Source organism: Rutilus rutilus, assembly GCF_951802725.1.
Source record: "Rutilus rutilus genome assembly, chromosome: 5".
Lineage (NCBI taxonomy): Eukaryota > Metazoa > Chordata > Actinopteri > Cypriniformes > Leuciscidae > Rutilus > Rutilus rutilus.
Genome location: NC_140213.1, coordinates 31190451 through 31207831, shown reverse-complemented (window position 1 = coordinate 31207831; position 17381 = coordinate 31190451). Strand labels below are relative to the sequence as shown.

Here is a 17381-nt window from a genome sequence, read left to right as displayed (position 1 = left end):
CAGCACAAAATGAACTCTGCAGTTACTTACTACCATGAACTACTGTAGAAAGTTGGCAAACGGATGATTTGTGTTATTGACTTTAAGCTAATCAGTTACTGAATCGTATGTACATACTGGAGAACAACTAATGACTGACTGTTTAAACTTTAAAATAATTTCTAATTAGCTACTTTACACAAAAGTAACCTCTTAAATGTAATGTTGATAGCTAGACTTTGCAGTCATTCAGTAGCAATAATTGCCAACCATGATGTGGTTTTCTTTAAAAATAATCATACGGTTCAGGACAAAACTTGGAAATAACTCATAAGCCAACTTAGAACAATCACCTGGCAGTACATTACAAGCTAACTTGCCTCACAGAATTATATGGAAGTGTGTGTCCTACATCTGGTTTCTTCAGGATTTCTCTTCTGATTATTACCAGTAAGCATCTATCTGGATCAGTATTTAAACCTGATCCTGCTAATGCATCAGTAATTTCTCATGTTTTGCTGGCATTTGGCATTCAGATTCAGAAATACATGAAAACACTTGAGTAATTAAAGATGAGTTGGCGATATTTCCTTAATAAAATGCTAGTATTTTCTAGATTATGTAAAATAATACAGAAAATACTAGTTCCTTTGGAAACACTTAAAGCATAGGAAGAGATTATTGAGGTTTTTTTTTACATTTACTTAAATACAGGGATAAACTAGATTAGAGAAAGAGAGAAATCTCAACTACAACAGGAGTTTTTAGTTAGGACATGATTTAGGACAAATACAAAGTGCTCATATTTATATTAAGTAAAATGGCTTGTAATGATGTTCTGCCAGGCAATGTAGAGATCTGTAAAAAAAAAAAAAAAAATCCTACACGTTACATATCAAACCAAAAAAATAAGACCTGCCACCAAGTTTAAGCTTAAAAGAAAACCAAACACTTAAGGCTTTAACAGCCATTTTTATTTTTACAGTACCTTTACCAGTATATTTCATATAGTATTATATAGTTTAACACAGCAACTGCATATGAGACCCTTGGCAAAAACACATATATGGGACATACATGGCACAGAAACATTTCCTAACAGTCTCACAGTCCCTAGAGTGGCAACTCTTCATTCTCAAGACATTCAGAAGCTTCAAATAAACCTCAAAAAAGTCACAAGGTCATACCTTGCTCTCCCTCCCCTGCAAGCATGGTAAATTATAATACAGCATTTTCAGACAGATAGCTCTGTAGTGTTACTCTTACACTTGCACATTCCAGATCTGAACCCAAGAACCCCATATGACCATCAGATTAGAGTATAAACTGTGCTGCTTAGTTTATGTACACCTCATTTAATATAATGCATGGCCAGGTACTCCCAATATCATTTTTGAAGTATACATCTGGCAATGTTTTTCAAAATCAAGTCATATGGAGGTATACTATGAAACTGTCCTCCCAGAAAAATCATAAGCTATACGATTCACGACCTACTTCATATATTGTACAGTCAAATAAAAACTATTCTCCCTTCTAGATGAAGACTGCAGTATGACAGTCATATAGACTGTTCCCAGAGTAAATGAAAAAGCAAAAACATAAAAAGCTTTAGTCAAAGGCAGACAAGAAGTGCTTTCCAACTAATGCTGTAAACATAACTATATTGTTTAGTGTAATTAAGGACACCCTCAAACATAAGCATAACCCGGAACAGATTATTGTATTAAAATGTACAATTTTCATTCAATAATGGCCAACTGTCAATAAGGCAGGAGATAAATAAACATTCAAATAGGCACTTAAGAGACTTACCTCATTCCTATAAACTGGACTGCTACTACATGGCTTACCTGGAAATTGATGGCAATGGTAAATCTATCTATCCTTACAGAATCTATAAGAAGTAATGATAGATCAGAAATCTTAAAAAAATATGCCACTATTCTGTACGCATATAATAAAGCAGTAGAACACGCATATGTAGATTATCATACACCATTACGTAAAACAGTCCTGTTTGGCTACCCCCGAGTTTATTCTCAGAAGCTCTTCATGTATTTTTTTTAGTGCCACATACGATCTTCTCAGATATCTCCTTTCTTAGTGTTACATGGTGAGGTTTCACATTTGTGTTGCGTTACAGAATGCTCTCACGAGAGGTCCCAGCGTTAGAGGATGTGCTGGCCCGGTTATCGTTGGAAACGGGCTTCCTGTTCCAGGTAAGAAAGTCCAGTAAGGTTTGATTTAGTTTCTCCATCCAGTCAGACCTCTCCTCTCGTGTGTCTGCTGAAAACCAGCACCTGCACAACAAAAGACCATTTACATACAATTTAAATTCAAGTGTAAACTGATAAAAAAATATTACAGGAGTGAATGCAGAAATGTGAAGCTCATTTGAACAACCCCCATTTCTAGATGAGGAACTTCTGGATTTGCGTGATTATATTTTTGAAGCTCTACAAACATGACCACTACAATCATCAATGTCATTATATGGAATAGAGGAGCGTGACATTTCTCCTTTGTGGAAGAAGTTTCATTTCTGCCTGAACTATTGCTTCAAAAGTGGTACTTCGCTGGCAAAATGGGCTTTCAATAAAACTGGGCTGCCTATGCATTGGAAAGGCGATTTTTTATTTAAATTTTATTTGGTGCTACCTGACTAGAGAAAACAAAGAAAAAAAAAAGGATGCTATCTTCCCTTTTGTCAAATAACTTCTATAAAAACTATAAAAACTTCCACACCCATAATGCACTGGGCATGTTGTCATTCAAGGCTACTCCCACCAGTCTGCTATGAATACATTCTCTGTCCAGCTATCATAGAGAAAGAGTAAACGTTGTTCATTTACATATACTATCAAGATTGTAATAATACAAAGCAGGTTGAAAGGGGCTGCATTACTTCTTCAAGGTCTGGCTGTCTTCTTGCTGAAGGGTGTTAGTCTCTACTAACTCAAAGGTGTGGGGCCGTGCACAGCACTCTCGCTCCACAGGCCTGACACTGCAGAAGCCAAAGAGAGAGAGACTGCCATCTGCTGGCTGGGAGAAGAGACGATAAAAAGACATTGAGTAGAAAGGATACGCATTACATACAAACATAGCTGCACAAACCCACCTTGTCGCCCATCTCATTAGGGTGGTTCCAGTAAAGCAGGTGTCCTCCTTCTAGAATGAAGTAGAACCTCTGCCAGGCTCCAAAGCCACTCACATCCTCAAACATGGTCTACAAGTGGAAAAAGAAAATAATAACGGCATAAATTTCACAGCACATTTCCTACACACACAGATCATAAATATAACAAAATAACAAATATAATGGTCCAACACAGATGAAATTAATAATTCTATCACAAAATGAAGTACTGATGTATAGGGGAGGAACACTGTCAAGCCCGCACTCTGTTCACTGAACTTCTGAACTACAGTACTTCATCAGGAAAAGGTCTGGCTATGCAGACTAGTGCTTTCTGAGACCATCTGCAGCTATTCTACTGTATGCAACACATGGAATATTATTGTCTCCAAAGGCGTCTTTCATTTAAAAACTTGCATTCATCTGACTATGAAGATAAACTGCTCACTTCTTAAACTGCTCACATTTCACATATCTGCTTTAGTAAATATGTATTGCCAACTGTATTATCTAGGGCTGCACGATTAATCGTGTTTTAATCACGATAACGATATCTGCCTCTCTCGATTAATTAAAAAAAATCGTCGCGATATTTGCCCGCTCGTTTTTTATCCTGAAAACGCTTTTTATATTAGACATTTGCATGATCTTGCATTGTTAACAAGTCCCCACTAGCATTGATGTTTGTGGTTGCCAGATCTAAATAGCTTAAATCTCCCAAATCACCCAAACAGAGCTTTTCTCTTACATTTTATGCCCAGTGTTTTACTTAATCGGTGCAATCTGGCGCGCGCTCTACACTGCGGAAAAAGCACTGATCTCCACAGCGATATTCTGTTTGCATGAAATTGTTATACAGCCAGTCTGTTTCTTCACAAGCCACTTGTGCTGTTTGTGCGACTAAATGTGTTTCTAAATGTGTTTCACTGTTCTATTTTTTGAAGTTTAAGTTTTTACCATTGTTCATGATGTGAATCAGTTGAAAACGACAGCCACTGACCGTTTTCAGTGTGTATCAACAAGTAGACTATTTTTCTTTGCAGTACGAATTTGCGGAGCGATCTGGATCTGTACTTTGTCTCATTTGCAACCGAAATGTGTCGCTTAGAAGATCTAATGTGAAGACGCATCACAAAGCGCTCATCTAACGTTAAATCATGCCATTTGTATTGACTTGCTGTCTGAGGAACTTGTCATAGTTGGTTAAATGAAGTCTGATGGTTTGAAATTAACACCCGCCAACCCGCCAAATGTGGCTAAAAATGAACTTTGGCGGGTAACGCTGTCAAATCACTGGGCAATTTGGCATGTTATTATGTTTACTCACTTTGCTGGGGAAATTCGTGTAAGCCAAATCTGCGCGGATTTTGTGCAAATACTCGTGAGTCATCATGATCTATTAAATATAGCGCATTTCTGGCTTACCTGAACATACACGTCACTACACAACAAATAACAGCGCGCTTGTTCACTTGCATTGAAGTAATACCGTTAGATTAAAAAGCATTTGGTTAACAGAAAAGACATTGACATTTTACAACATCCTATATGTTCTTTGTACTGTATTGATCTGTCCACCTAAAACACATTTTTGGTAAAAAAAAGATGAGAATGAATGAGGAAGGGTGGAGATATCTGGATGACAGGATTTTGTTTGAATAAGAAATTAATGTATGAAATCCAAATTTGAACATAGCCTTATATAAATAAGCTGTGAAATTTATTTTTTTGGCTAGTATAATAATAATAATAATAATTCATTACATTTTTATAGCGCTTTTCTCAGCACTCAAAGCGCTTTACATGGAAGGGGGGAATCTCCTCAAGTAGAATATATATATATATATACACACTACCGGTCAAAAGTTTTAGATCGGTAAGATTTTTTTTATATATTTTTAAAGAAGTATCTTTTGCTCACCAAGGCTGCATTTATTTGATTAAAAATACAAACAAAAACAGTCATAATTGTGAAATAATATTACAATTTAAAACACCTGTTTTCTATGTGAATATATAGTTAAGTGTAATTTATTCCTGTGATCAAAGCTGAATTTTCAGCATCATTACTCCAGTCTTTAATGTCACATGACCCTTCAGAAATCATTCTAATATGCTGATTTTATGCTCAAAAAACATTCATTATTATTTTCAATGTTGAAAACAGTTGTGTACAATTTTTTTTCAAAATTCTTTGATGAATAAAAAGTTCAAAAGAGCAGCATTTATTTAAAGAAGAATATTTTCTAACATTATAAATGGCTTTACTGTAACTTTTGATCAATTTAACTCATCCTTGATGAATAAAAGTATTGATTTATTTTATTTCTTCCCCAAAAAATAAAATAAAAATTCTTACTGACCCCAAACTTTTGAACGGTAGTGTTTAATGTTACAAAAGCTTTCCATTTCAGATAAATGCTGTTCTTTTGAACTTTCTATTCATCATAGCATCATGAAATAAAAATGTAAAAAAACTGTTTTCAACATTGATAATAATCATAAATGTTTCTTGATCATCAAATCATCATATTAGAATGATTTCTGAAGGATCATGTGACACTGAAGACTGGAGTAATGATGCTGAAAATTCAGTATTGATCACAGGAATAAATTACACTTAACTATATATATATTCACATAGAAAACAGCTGTTTTAAATTGTAATAGTATTTCACAATATGACTTTGACAAAAGTTTTTGTTTGTTTTAATCAAATAAATGCAGCCTTGGTGAGCAAAAGATACTTCTTTAAAAAAAATTAAAAATCTTACCGATCTAAACCTTTTGACTGGTGGTAGTATATATATATATATAAACCGTTAACTGTCTCTTCTCTTTCTCTGTAGTTTCTCTAATGGGAATAATCGTGATTAATTATCGTGATTAAAATTGAGCAAAATAATCATGATTATCAGTTTAACCATTATCGTGCAGCCCTAGTATTATCACATTATTGCTTTTATACAAATTAACTGAGGGAGTACCGATATGTTAAGTGCCTTTTTCATGCAATAAAATCAGCCAACTGAGGTATCAGTCAGGTTCTGGGACACATTTACACCAACCCACCAAAAAGCTCTGATGCTGGACATTGGAGTGGCCCTCACTGTGCAGCCGCAGATAGATGTGGCCCTCTAGAGGAGAGAGGAAGGGAACCTACACAAAATAACAAATAGGTTAGTCACGACACAGGAAATAGAAAACAACAGATGGGCTTTTTGTACTGACTCACTAACCACATTAAAGTGCAGCTTTAAGGCAATTTTTATCTTTTAACTATAACATTCAAAGAACATTAATTTGAATTAATTTAAAAACACAATTATACTAATTGTTATTCTAATGAATAACAGTTCGCTTACAACTGGGACATCACTATGGCTTACAAACAAGTTTTGCTCAACCCATTTAGCCAGTGATACTTTCTTACAACAGGACACAACTAGAAAAATAAATATTTAATTTTCCAGGACTGGAAAATAAAATTCCCTGATATCTCAGTAATAAAACACAGAACATTCAAAGAGGGAATATATTCTGGGATATTAGTTTAATTTATCCCAAAGCAAACAAAATAATTGTTGACCATTGCACAGGCCAGGACATTCACTAATTAATAGCAAACAGATTAATAAAATGCCCAGCATTTTACTCTGTCACACACAAACACAGAAAATGTGCAATGCCCACTAAACCAGAAGCAGAGACTAAGGTGGAGAGAGTGACACCTTTTCCAGAAACTCATCTCCAAGGAGTCGCCTGATTTTGCCTTCAAATTTCATCTAAGTGGAGAGAAACAGGAGAGATGGACAGAGACCCAGTTACATCACCACAACTCCCACCACAGTGCAAACACAAGACAAAACCTCAATACACCGTTCAACTATTGATGTCCTAGTTAATGCCCGAAGTGAAGATCCACAATTAACAGTGTAAAAGTGTATACAATATTTGTGATACAAGTGCCTAAAAAAGTGACAACACACAAACACTTCCTCTCCTTTTTCCCTCTAATGTGACCCCAGTTTAGCAGTATCAATACCTTGTCCAGAGGAAACTTGCTCTGTCCCAATGAATTCAAAGTGATCTTGTGAGAGCCCACTAATGTAAAGTTACTAGAGCGTTGGGTACTCAGACCAGGCAGAGTAGCAGCTATAATGGACAGAAGAGAAATATCAATATCTGATACCACCAATCAACCATTGATTAAATGAGGAACTTAGTTAAATACTTACACGTCACACTCTGGTTAGATTTCTAGGAAAACAAAAATAGACATTTGGATGAGCTGAGGTTGTCTATCATTCAACAATTTTTCATTGATTAATTTTCTCCCAATTTAAACACACATTGCACCTCATTCATGATTCACAAGCAGAATTATTTTCTGAATTGTGTGTGAAAGGATTCTTATGGATTGTTACATTATAACAATTACAGAAAGTACAGAAGTTTCATGAAATGTAGAGAGAAGATGCATACCGTGATGCTGTGGAGAATCTTCTTGGGTGTCACCTAGAAACACAAACATTTCTGTTGCAGCTGTGCATTGACAAAAGTAATAAAAGCTCTGTCAGTATGTGCAAAAGTGTACATACCCTTGACTTTGTTGAGCTGCGAAACTGCTGAGCATTAACACTGCTGGTATTACTCGGAGTACTGGACTATAAAACAGATAAATACACAATAAAACCTTATTACGAACTAGTTTGAGGAAAAAGAATTGTTTGCGAGAGGGGCTATTTCCCTTTGAATTAATGAAAACTAATGTTTTTGGTCGTATATGAGCTGTACCTACCAAACTGTAAACCTCAACATCAATCTCAAAACTGGAGCGAATGTCTTGTCTGTGGAAGCAAACATTAAAACCAGGGTAAATTACTATGGTTATATTTAAAAGGATCTATTTAAAGAAGCAGAAGAGCATTTTATGCAGTGTATGGACTCACAGTGTGATGGACGTCGGGAAGGAGATGGTGTCTCCATTTTGGGCATCAGCAGCTGTAGCCAAAGGTGTCGCGACAATGTTACATGGGCCATAACGGATCAAAACGAAGAAGTAGTGCGTTGGACGGCCTTTACAGAGACAACAGTCATAACAAATTGTATGTAAACACTGACCTTGTGCAATCAAGATTTAACTGCTTCCAATAATAAATATGCATTAACACTCACCTGTGCGAGCAGAGCACACAAACTCTACCTTGAGGGGCAGCTGGATGCTGCTGATGCTGACAGTGCCCCTGCAGGGCTGAAGAGTTGCATTTTGGGACTCTGGTTTTCCAGACTCACCCTCTCTCAACCTGCTGACCTCTGCCAGTAAAGCTGCTCGCTTCTCACCTGCATTACGGGGACGGATTAGTGCCAAATCAGAGCATGAAGCCTAAGTGATTTGCAGAAGGTTCAAGCTTTTTCACTAGGGTTCTACTATACTTACTGGAGACAAGCAAAAGTTTCTCAGCCTCAGCCTCCTGCTGGGAACCCTTCCCGTGTTCCTCGTCACTGCAGCAGCTCAGAGCTTGCAGAGTCTGTGTGATGATTGTCTGCAACTTGGCTGCCTCCTCATTTAAAGCCTTAAATGGACCAAATGCAATATCCTGCATCAACTTCTGCATGCATGAAGTCTCTTAAAATACCCCAGAATAAGTCTCTCTACAGGTAGACAAATTAATTCAATATCTATAGACCCCTTTTCAAACCTTAATTCTCTCCTTGATGTTGATGGGCTTTTTTGAGCAGGTCTTCTCTTGAACCTGCTTCTGAAGTCCAGGGGTCAAGCTCTGAGTAGAGGGTGGGTGGATCTTCCTCTGTAAGCGGTAGGCGTCAATGCTGTCAATTATAAGTAAAACAACAGTCAATCATAATGACCTTTGCATGAAATTTAAAAGGGTAAATACCAGTGGCTGATCAAAATCTAGAGTGCTGAGTGGCTCATGACTGATACAATACTGTTATGTACTTTTGTTCAAAAGTTTGGGGTCAGTAATATATTTTCACTACACCTTTTTATATAAAAAATAAAATAAAAAAAAAAGCAGCCTTGGTGAGCATAAGAGACCTTTTTCAAAAACATCTTACTTATTAACGGTAGTGTATATTATTAAAATAGAAAAACTGGCTGATTTATCAGTGTATCTTGCATCGTGCATTACAATTTCTAAATACCAAGATGGGTAAACACAGAAAATGACAATAAGGTTCTTCTTTTTCAAGTGAGGCACACCTGTATAAAGGTTGAACATTTTCAGCAGGACTATCTGTTATTTCTTCAGGGGAGGGTGGTTGGACTGATGGCTCAGACACAGTGATTCCAATCTTCTGTAGGAAAAAAAAAAGGTCTTGTTAACCATCTACAACATTTATATCTATATAATCGATTACATTCGCACACTCTAACTGAAAGTTGCATATATCTGTATATTTGAATTTCTCATCTATAGAAGGAAAAAAAAAGAAGATGCAAAACATTGCCTGGGATTTAATTTCATATGAAAAGTGGCATAATTATGCTACAAGGCATATTGTTGTAGGGTTTCATAGGCTACAAAATATACAGCCATATTAATGCAATTTCTCGCATTCACTGGCTGCCACTACAAAATCATTTAAAATAACTGAAACCAGGCCAGTATACCATTGGTGTGACAACAGCCTCCACAGATTTGCTGAGAGGAGAGAGGATACAGCTGGGCGGCAGGGTTAGAAAGTCGTCTTCAGCGCCCATGGGGGCGATCTCCTGTTTCCCCTCCATTTCTCCTTCACCATGGTCAACAGACCGGACCTCCTCCTCATCATCCATTGCAGAACTGGCATCAGGAGTTTCTACACTGTCTTCACACATCTCGCTGTGGTCAAGAGGCTCCTCGGTGAAGGTGACTGTGACTGGTTCTGCTTTGTCTTCCTTTTCAACTGTGTCTGGTTCTGTTTTGTCTTCCTTTTCAGTCTGTAATAAATTGCTCTCATCTTTCTCCACCTCCTCTTCCTTATTTACATCTTCACATTTATCTTCCTTTTCTGCATGCTGTAGGACGTCCTCAAACATCTTGTCAATAAGGGCGGAGTTGCTCAAAGACGCAGATTCTGTTATAGAAGTATATGTGGTAATTATGGCAAATAATTTACATTAGATCCAACAGATTTCAGGAAGTACATTTACCTGTTGAGGTGTAAAGTTCTTCATTGGGGAAACGGATGTCCACAGAACATGGAAGTGTGGTGTTCAGACTTCCATCAAATACCTTACTGTCACCTTCACAAGAGCTGAATTCAATTCCCTTTAGCTCTTCCTGCAGAACAAATAAAAGGCAGTGAATAAAAGCTGAAACAAGGTTAAGCCCTACCTTCACAAACAAAACGGTGTGCAAGTGTGAAACAGTGCAAAACACTGTTCTTCCCAAGTGAGTCTGTGCAAACAAATCACTTTGACCCAGCGACCACAAGCAAATACAGGAGGATGAATATCAAAATCAAGGGTGAGGAAAACCACAAAAAAAGAGGAAACAACCCAAATAGGAGCTCAGGGTTCCCACACCTTGGTTAACTTCACCTTGGTTAACCTTTCAAGGACTTTCCAGGTCCAATACTCTCAAATTCAAGGACTTAATGTGGGGACAGATTTCAAGTGAGAGCAAGGTTACATCGTGTTACCTTTTAAGATACATTGTTACAGTTTTGCGCGCGTGAACATCATGGCAACGTACAACACAAAGTACCTCGGGAAACACTTAGCGTAATGCGTAAATGCGGGTAACTAAGGTAAATCCAGCAAGCTAATATGCATTGGCCACGACGTGTTGACGAAATAACACATTAGCGGACCGGAGGGAATAATATGGAATTTGTTTTCCAGAAAACTTCTTACACAAAATAAATTCAAGCACTTTCAAGGGCCTGTATCTATGTGTGTTTATTTTCAAAAACTTTCCAGGGCCTTGAATTTTATTTTGTCAGATTCACAAACTTTCAAGGATTTCAAGGACCCGTGGGAACCCTGGAGCTGAAAAATCAAATACACTTCAACGAATCGTCTCAAATACATGCTCACACTCCCGGGCTGTAATGGAGGCCACTGGAGTTTTCGAGTTTTCCTGTAAACCCAGGGAGAGGATGTAGATGGAGATGCCCTCTGGGAAAATGGAGATCATATACTTTTGATCTAAACTTCTGAATGCCCTAGAACCAGACAAGATTCCACAAGGAGCACAAAAACATCATAACCTGATTGGCTCACCTCAGCGAGGGAAGAGTCAGACAAACTCCTCTTCAACCACATGTTGTCTGCCACTGGCTGAACCTTCAACAAGCGCAACTCATCCTCGCGTGCCTGCACAAGAGAGTAACAATACAAATCCTGCTCTTAGAGATTTGTTTCTGAAGGATTGAGTAGTCAGGAAAAAAAGGTCAGGTGGGTGGGACAGATCTACCTGGCGGATACGGGAGGCCTCTTTACTGCTGGGTGTCACTGCAGCGTTCAGCTGCTGTTGGATGCCATGCACAAAGCTGGAGAGATTGCGTGTGCAGGGGGTGGAGCGACCAGGGCTGTTCAGAGGCGTAGGAGCTTTGAAGCGCTGCAGACGAGAGCTAAACTCTCCTTCACCTTGCATAAAAATACACATTCAGAAAGCTGGCCACAATTAAAGAGCATCTTTAACATAATACATGATGCAGTAAATAAAGAAGCATAGTGAAGCCTGTGTGTAAGAAAACACTCACCAATGTGACAGACCGCCGAGGTCATGCCACCGATGAAACCCTCAGACCCAGGGTCAGACAGGCAGCGCTGGACTAACCCAGTCCCACCTGACCAAACAGTAAAAGGAAAATTAATTAATAAACCTCTGAAATATAATTACAAAACTGGATTAAAAGCATATCGACAGCACAATCCTAAACATATTGAGGCAATAAAATGAGCATGCATTATTAAAAGATTATTTTTAAAAAAGCATTTAGAGCTATACAGTTCTAAAGTGTTGGATAGGCTTGCTATTATAGAAATCAATAACTAACATATTTACATGTTCAATGACAACAAAAATTATTTTTCATTCTTTTTATGTGCCTAAAAATCAACAAGACCATTTGGATTAAACATCTTTCAGTAACCAGAGAGGCTGGTTATAATGAGCATCACAGAAATACAAAATTCTGCAGAGAAAATGTTGTGTACATTCCCAAATTGTGTCTGAACAGAAAAGAAATAGTAACAATATAGACACAAATAACAGAAATGTAAAAAGCAAAACTTATTTTACTCTCAGGAAACATGGTGCACCAGTTTTACTTACATAAATCTACATAAGCCGTATAAAACAAAATAAATTTCTCTCAAGCAAAATGATTTTGGAATGTAATGGAAAATCAACTTGCAAGTTAAAAGACCTGAAAAACTGCTAAAACTGTTTAAAAGTTCCTATATTTTGAGTTGGCAGAGTGACTTTGCAAAAGGATCAATCTGAATTCTTGCCATCTCGTCTCTGGCTGAGTTGCTGGACCCTGGAGCGGATGGAGGATATGGCTGGAGTGTCTGGTTTCACCACTAGCTCTGCCAATCTCAAGCGTGTCCTGGCAGGGGATTTTGTGGGGTCCAGGTTCTCATCTCCCCCTGCCACCCGCCTTTTCTTCAACACATTTTCAAGTTCTGAAAAAAATGATGTAGCCTAATGGTTAAACTGACAGTGTCACATATAACCTGTGTACATAGCCAAAGCTCAAGCTGCTGTATCTTAGACTTTTCAACAATTAACAAATGAATACACTCATAAATGCTGTGTCTAGGTAGGCACAAGCACACTGGTTTGTGTGAGAGTCTTACCACTACAAGTTGAAGGGTTTTCCTCCAGTGGATCTCTCTGTCTCTTTTGATTTTCCATCTTTTCACCTGACAGTTTAAAAACAACTTCAAGTTAAACGAAATTAAGTTTAATTTAGACTTTACAACATATTCAAGTAAAAGAGACTGTCCAGTCTTAAATCAGCTGTATCTGAGATTACATGAATGATATAGGCTAACGTTATATGAAATTCGATATATTTAGAAGTGTTAACGTTACTAACTTTGTTTACATAGTAACGTTACAGTAGAACGATTTATAGTTTCACTTCAAATCTTCATATCAACAACAATAAACTACGACCGTTGACGTTGAGATTACGGATTAATCTAAACGGTAGAAAATACGTGTTTTTCATAAATCGAGTTTACGAGGCCAATGCGCTGCTAGCAAGCAATCATTGTTGAACATTGTTGTTGAAAATACGAAATCCAAAATGGTCGGAGTCGTAAAGAGTGAAAAGCTATGGTATGCGTTTAAATATATTAAATCATTTTTGTCAGTTTTATCGTTAAAATATATTTGTCTTACTCTTACCTGAGTAAAAGAACCGTGTCAGAGTTTGTGGAGTTTTCAAACGTCTGTCTGTCTGTCAGCTGAGCTCGAGCGTTTGAATTTCCGCGGGTGGTACGCGCATGCGCAGAGCATCGGCTCAGGTCAATCCGCAGAGCCCTCCAGTGGCCTGATGATTAATGGCGTTACGAAATGCCAAATGCGTTGTAAAATTTGCACACATTTAAACAATAATACTTATATAAATGTTAAATTCATTTGTACCTGTTACGTATGCCTATCATTAGATGTTGTGTAACAGATAAATTGGTTTAAGCATCAGCTTAAGAGAAATTCTCATTCTTATTAAAAAAAATTCTACATATCTGATTATAAATGTCATTCCAAGATCCTAATAACTAAAGAATCTAGACCAAAGAGTCAAATGCATATTTTACTTTATATGAATCCTTTTGAGGTGTTTTAGCATTATTTTATTTAATAACCTTGTTCTTATAAGGCATAACATAATATTTCCATGTTCAGAGACTACAATGTGACTTAAAAGGCTCTGTGGTTGCTTCTATCTTTGTGCCATTCTGAAAAAACAACAGATCAATGTGATAATTTGGATTAAACATTTTAATAACAAGATATACTGATTGAATATAACAGACATCATAAAAATACAAAGACAAAATTCTGCAGTGAATATATTATCCCATTTTAAAATTTCCAAAAGAGGAGTCTCTGAAGTCTGTCACTCAAATTAGAACAGAACAAATAGTAACAATATAGACACAAGTAACAAAAATATAAAAATCACAGCATTGTTTACTACAAGAAAATATGGTGCACGTTGTCCTTCATAAATCTACACAAGCCGTGTAAAACAAAGGCAATTTTTCCTTTGGAAATGTACTTCCAAGTTGATGTAATGTCGGCATAATGTTGACACATAACCTATAATAAAACCTTCCATAAAACCGGCCCCTATGACCTTCATACTTTGCACTACAAATATTATCAGTTGAACCATTGCCAAGAATTTTGTTGTGGTACTTTGACACAACCTATAGTCACAACAAAGTGCAAAGTGAAATGTCTTTATAGCACAAGCCAAGACAGCTCAGCAACAAATAACATGCAGCAGAAGCCCAAGTGTGTAAATTCATGTAATCTTCAGGCTGCACAGCAACTTAAACTTAATGCAAGTGATATTAATGTCTTATGGAACAGCTATGGAATAAAGCATTTGTCATTATTCTAATTCTACTGTTGTGAAAATTACACTTAAATGACCACTTCTATGAACAGATATACTCAGTATAACTATAACAAAAAAACAGCCTAATGTTATATAAAACATAGCCTACATAGACAGATTAAGACTTGACCTAATGTACCTTCACATTTGTAACCTTGTGTCATTTAAAATGAACCAGTGAATTCTACCCATTGTTTGTATTCACATTTTCCAAAATAAAATGCAAGAATTTGTTGCGAACTCAAATTAAAGTCACCTGTAGGTATTTTGAGGCGTATGCAGTGCACTGGATGAACAATATAAAAGACACACACAAAAAAAATGCATTAAAAAAAATCTCAGCTGAAACCAATTCTTCAAATCTGATTGTATATGTATGAAATGTTTTTCTTTATTAGTTTTTAGTTTTGTTGAAGTTCGGGTTAAAGTAAATCACGGTGACAGTGATGTCATCACGGTACATGCGTGCTAAATCGCTAGGCAGAGACAGCATGGTTGCCAATCTCTCCTGGTCCATCTCACCATACTCATTTGTGCCCAGCGCATGGCGAATCAAGTGTGTGGCTCCATTCAAATCCAAAGCGGGTGTTGCCCTGGCCCGTCGCCGCAACAGCAGCTGCTGCATTTGTCCCAAGTTGAGCTGGCTGGCTGAAACTGGAGCCTGCAGATGAATACCTGTCAGATGTTCCGCCACAAGCCTGACTGCCTCATCATTGTTCATCTCGTCCCAGAGACCATCAGAGGCCAAAATCAAAAATCGGTCCTGTGGCCGCAACTGGTGGTAGGTGACATCTGGGGTGGCCTCCAAGTAAGGTGGGGTGAGATAATTAGGTGGAGCATACTGATAAAGATTCAACGCTTCTAAATCTGAGTCTCCATTCTCTAGAACACTCTGCTGTAGCTCACGACTCCACTTAAAGCGCACGTCGCCGAAAGCACGCAACGGCATCAGGACCCCGAGCAGCCTGTCATCTACGATTACGGTTTGCCGTTCACTGGCCGGGTGCTGCCGACATATCCGCTCCAGCTCGGTTACGTTGGCAGCGTTGTGGTCTTGTGTGAGTGGAAGAGCACTCCAGCTCCCATCCTCCTCCTGGACACCCAACACTGCCCGACAGTCTCCCGCATTTGCAACATGCACACCCCCTGGTCCAACGTGAGCCACACAAGCTGTGCAGCCGGCGAAGGCGGCCTGGATGGCAGTGTTCCGCATCAGGTCATTTGCGAGCGGCACCTGCGCCTCAAGGGAAAGATCCGTGTCGAGTCGTTGGAATGCATGGCAGAGAGCATCATCAGGGCGCATGCCGTCACCGTGTTCTTCACTTGCCAGAAGCTCCTGCCAGTAAACACGCAAATGTTCGACGTAGAGGGCTGCTGACTCCCTGTAGTTGTAGTCATTATGGTGCTTATACCACTGCAGGATGGGCGGCACGGGTCGTACGGTCTCCATGGCGGCCTCTAGATCCTCCAGGACAGACTCTGCCATCATCGCCACAGCAATGTAATAAGGCAGGCGCTCGCTGACCGCTTGAGCGCACGCATGTCCGCCGTGTCCATCAAACACGCCGAAAAGCATGCCACGAGTCTGCAGGCAGTTGGCGCTGCTGCGTCGGTCCTCTAGTGGAGTGTTGGCTGAAAGCTGGTTACTCTCAAACCTCAGCACCGGACTGGGACCACCACGGCCATCAAACTCTGGAATACGAACAGACTGCTCGTTAGCACACAGAACAGCATTGATCTGCAGCCGGCTCAGCTGGAAGTCCATGTCATGTCTTGGAGCACGCAGTGCGTTCTCTCCTTCCTGTCCTGAGCTTCCATCTGATCGACCACTACGGGAGGAGAAGCTCCGGGCTTGAGAAGGGAACAGGCAGGTTCTAAACTGTGCAACAGGTAAAACATGCTGGCTGGCAACAAAGAAACGGGACAGATGTCTTCCACCAGTGTAAAAGAGGAGTCTTGAATGCAAATAGCCAGACATTACTGCCTGGATGCAGTGACAAAAGCAGTATACAACTCCAGCATCTGGGAAAACACAATATGAGATCTCATTTAGTAACAGACAGTCTTAAATTGAAATGAACAGCAATATGTTGTGCAGATTAGAAGTTGCAAAAATCGTTTTTTTTACAGGCTCAAGTCAGTGGTACAACCAACAAAGATTAAGGAAATGTTAATAGACACAGTTATGATGAACTATTCCAACTCTTAAATCAAGCAAAACCTTAAAACTGCAGAGGCGTCTGTAATGTAATAAATCCAACATCGTCCATTCTCATATCTGTGAGAGTCAAAATAAAATCGACATAAGCATACGTATAAACACAGTTTCCCTTTAAACCATGGTTTTAAAGTGAAACGTGCTAGCTTTACAAGCTAACATACCGGCTTTCGTGATAAAATTGGCACAATGTTAAATTTTTAATTTATGTTTGTCTGCAAGTATAATTGAATAGATATAGTGGAACAATTCCCTCAAAGAGCAGCTTTAATATGAGTGAAACGATGAATCAAAAAGACATACCTGGCACTACTCGCCGAATGATTCTTCTTCTGCAGTGCTTTTCAGTTCCATCGCAGCAGGTTGCAGACACTCAGGTCCCAGCGCCCCCTACAGTCCAATGTGTACTCAACATTTTACAGATTACTTTAAAAAAAGCAAATATATATA

General features: G+C 38.5%; 2 protein-coding genes across 7 annotated transcripts; both read right to left on the bottom strand.

Annotated features, from left to right (window-relative positions):
* Window positions 1-2068: 2068 nt before the first annotated feature.
* Window positions 2069-13638, bottom strand: anln2 (anillin, actin binding protein 2). Of its 5 annotated transcripts, none has more exons than XM_084408948.1 (24): window positions 13492-13638; window positions 12936-13001; window positions 12588-12761; window positions 11834-11920; window positions 11545-11717; window positions 11352-11444; window positions 11166-11246; window positions 10278-10407; window positions 9756-10201; window positions 9345-9439; window positions 8821-8950; window positions 8559-8694; window positions 8297-8461; window positions 8071-8197; window positions 7920-7968; window positions 7720-7785; window positions 7604-7636; window positions 7357-7378; window positions 7164-7273; window positions 6850-6903; window positions 6191-6277; window positions 3101-3208; window positions 2888-3024; window positions 2069-2282 (listed from the first exon to the last, which is right to left on the bottom strand). In XM_084408948.1, the coding sequence occupies exons 2-24, from the start codon at window positions 12991-12993 to the stop codon at window positions 2120-2122; spliced, it is 2724 nt and encodes a 907-aa protein (XP_084265074.1). In that variant the 5' UTR covers window positions 12994-13001; window positions 13492-13638; the 3' UTR covers window positions 2069-2119. The 5 variants fall into 5 exon arrangements, with proteins under 5 accessions (XP_084265074.1, XP_084265075.1, XP_084265076.1 ...); XM_084408949.1 differs by having other exon boundaries at window positions 9345-9436; XM_084408950.1 differs by lacking the exon at window positions 6850-6903.
* A 439-nt stretch (window positions 13639-14077) lies between these two features.
* pdp2 (putative pyruvate dehydrogenase phosphatase isoenzyme 2) lies at window positions 14078-17337 on the bottom strand. Of its 2 annotated transcripts, XM_084408947.1 has the most exons (3): window positions 17235-17314; window positions 16935-16991; window positions 14078-16735 (listed from the first exon to the last, which is right to left on the bottom strand). In XM_084408947.1, the coding sequence occupies exon 3, from the start codon at window positions 16689-16691 to the stop codon at window positions 15108-15110; it is 1584 nt and encodes a 527-aa protein (XP_084265073.1). In that variant the 5' UTR covers window positions 16692-16735; window positions 16935-16991; window positions 17235-17314; the 3' UTR covers window positions 14078-15107. The 2 variants fall into 2 exon arrangements, with proteins under 2 accessions (XP_084265073.1, XP_084265072.1); XM_084408946.1 differs by lacking the exon at window positions 16935-16991 and having other exon boundaries at window positions 17235-17337.
* Window positions 17338-17381: the final 44 nt, after the last annotated feature.

What these genes read in the sequence shown, in the direction of transcription:
- pdp2 (XM_084408946.1), bottom strand. Translation starts at nt 16,691, where the DNA reads ATGTCTGGCTATTTGCATTCAAGACTCCTCTTTTACACTGGTGGAAGA.
- anln2 (XM_084408948.1), bottom strand. Translation starts at nt 12,993, where the DNA reads ATGGAAAATCAAAAGAGACAGAGAGATCCACTGGAGGAAAACCCTTCA. An exon ending in AGGCTGTTGTCACACCAATG is followed by an intron (nt 9,440 to 9,755) that starts GTATACTGGCCT and finishes TTTTTCCTACAG; the next exon opens with AAGATTGGAATCACTGTGTC. An exon ending in CTAATGAGATGGGCGACAAG is followed by an intron (nt 3,025 to 3,100) that starts GTGGGTTTGTGC and finishes CTCTTCTCCCAG; the next exon opens with CCAGCAGATGGCAGTCTCTC.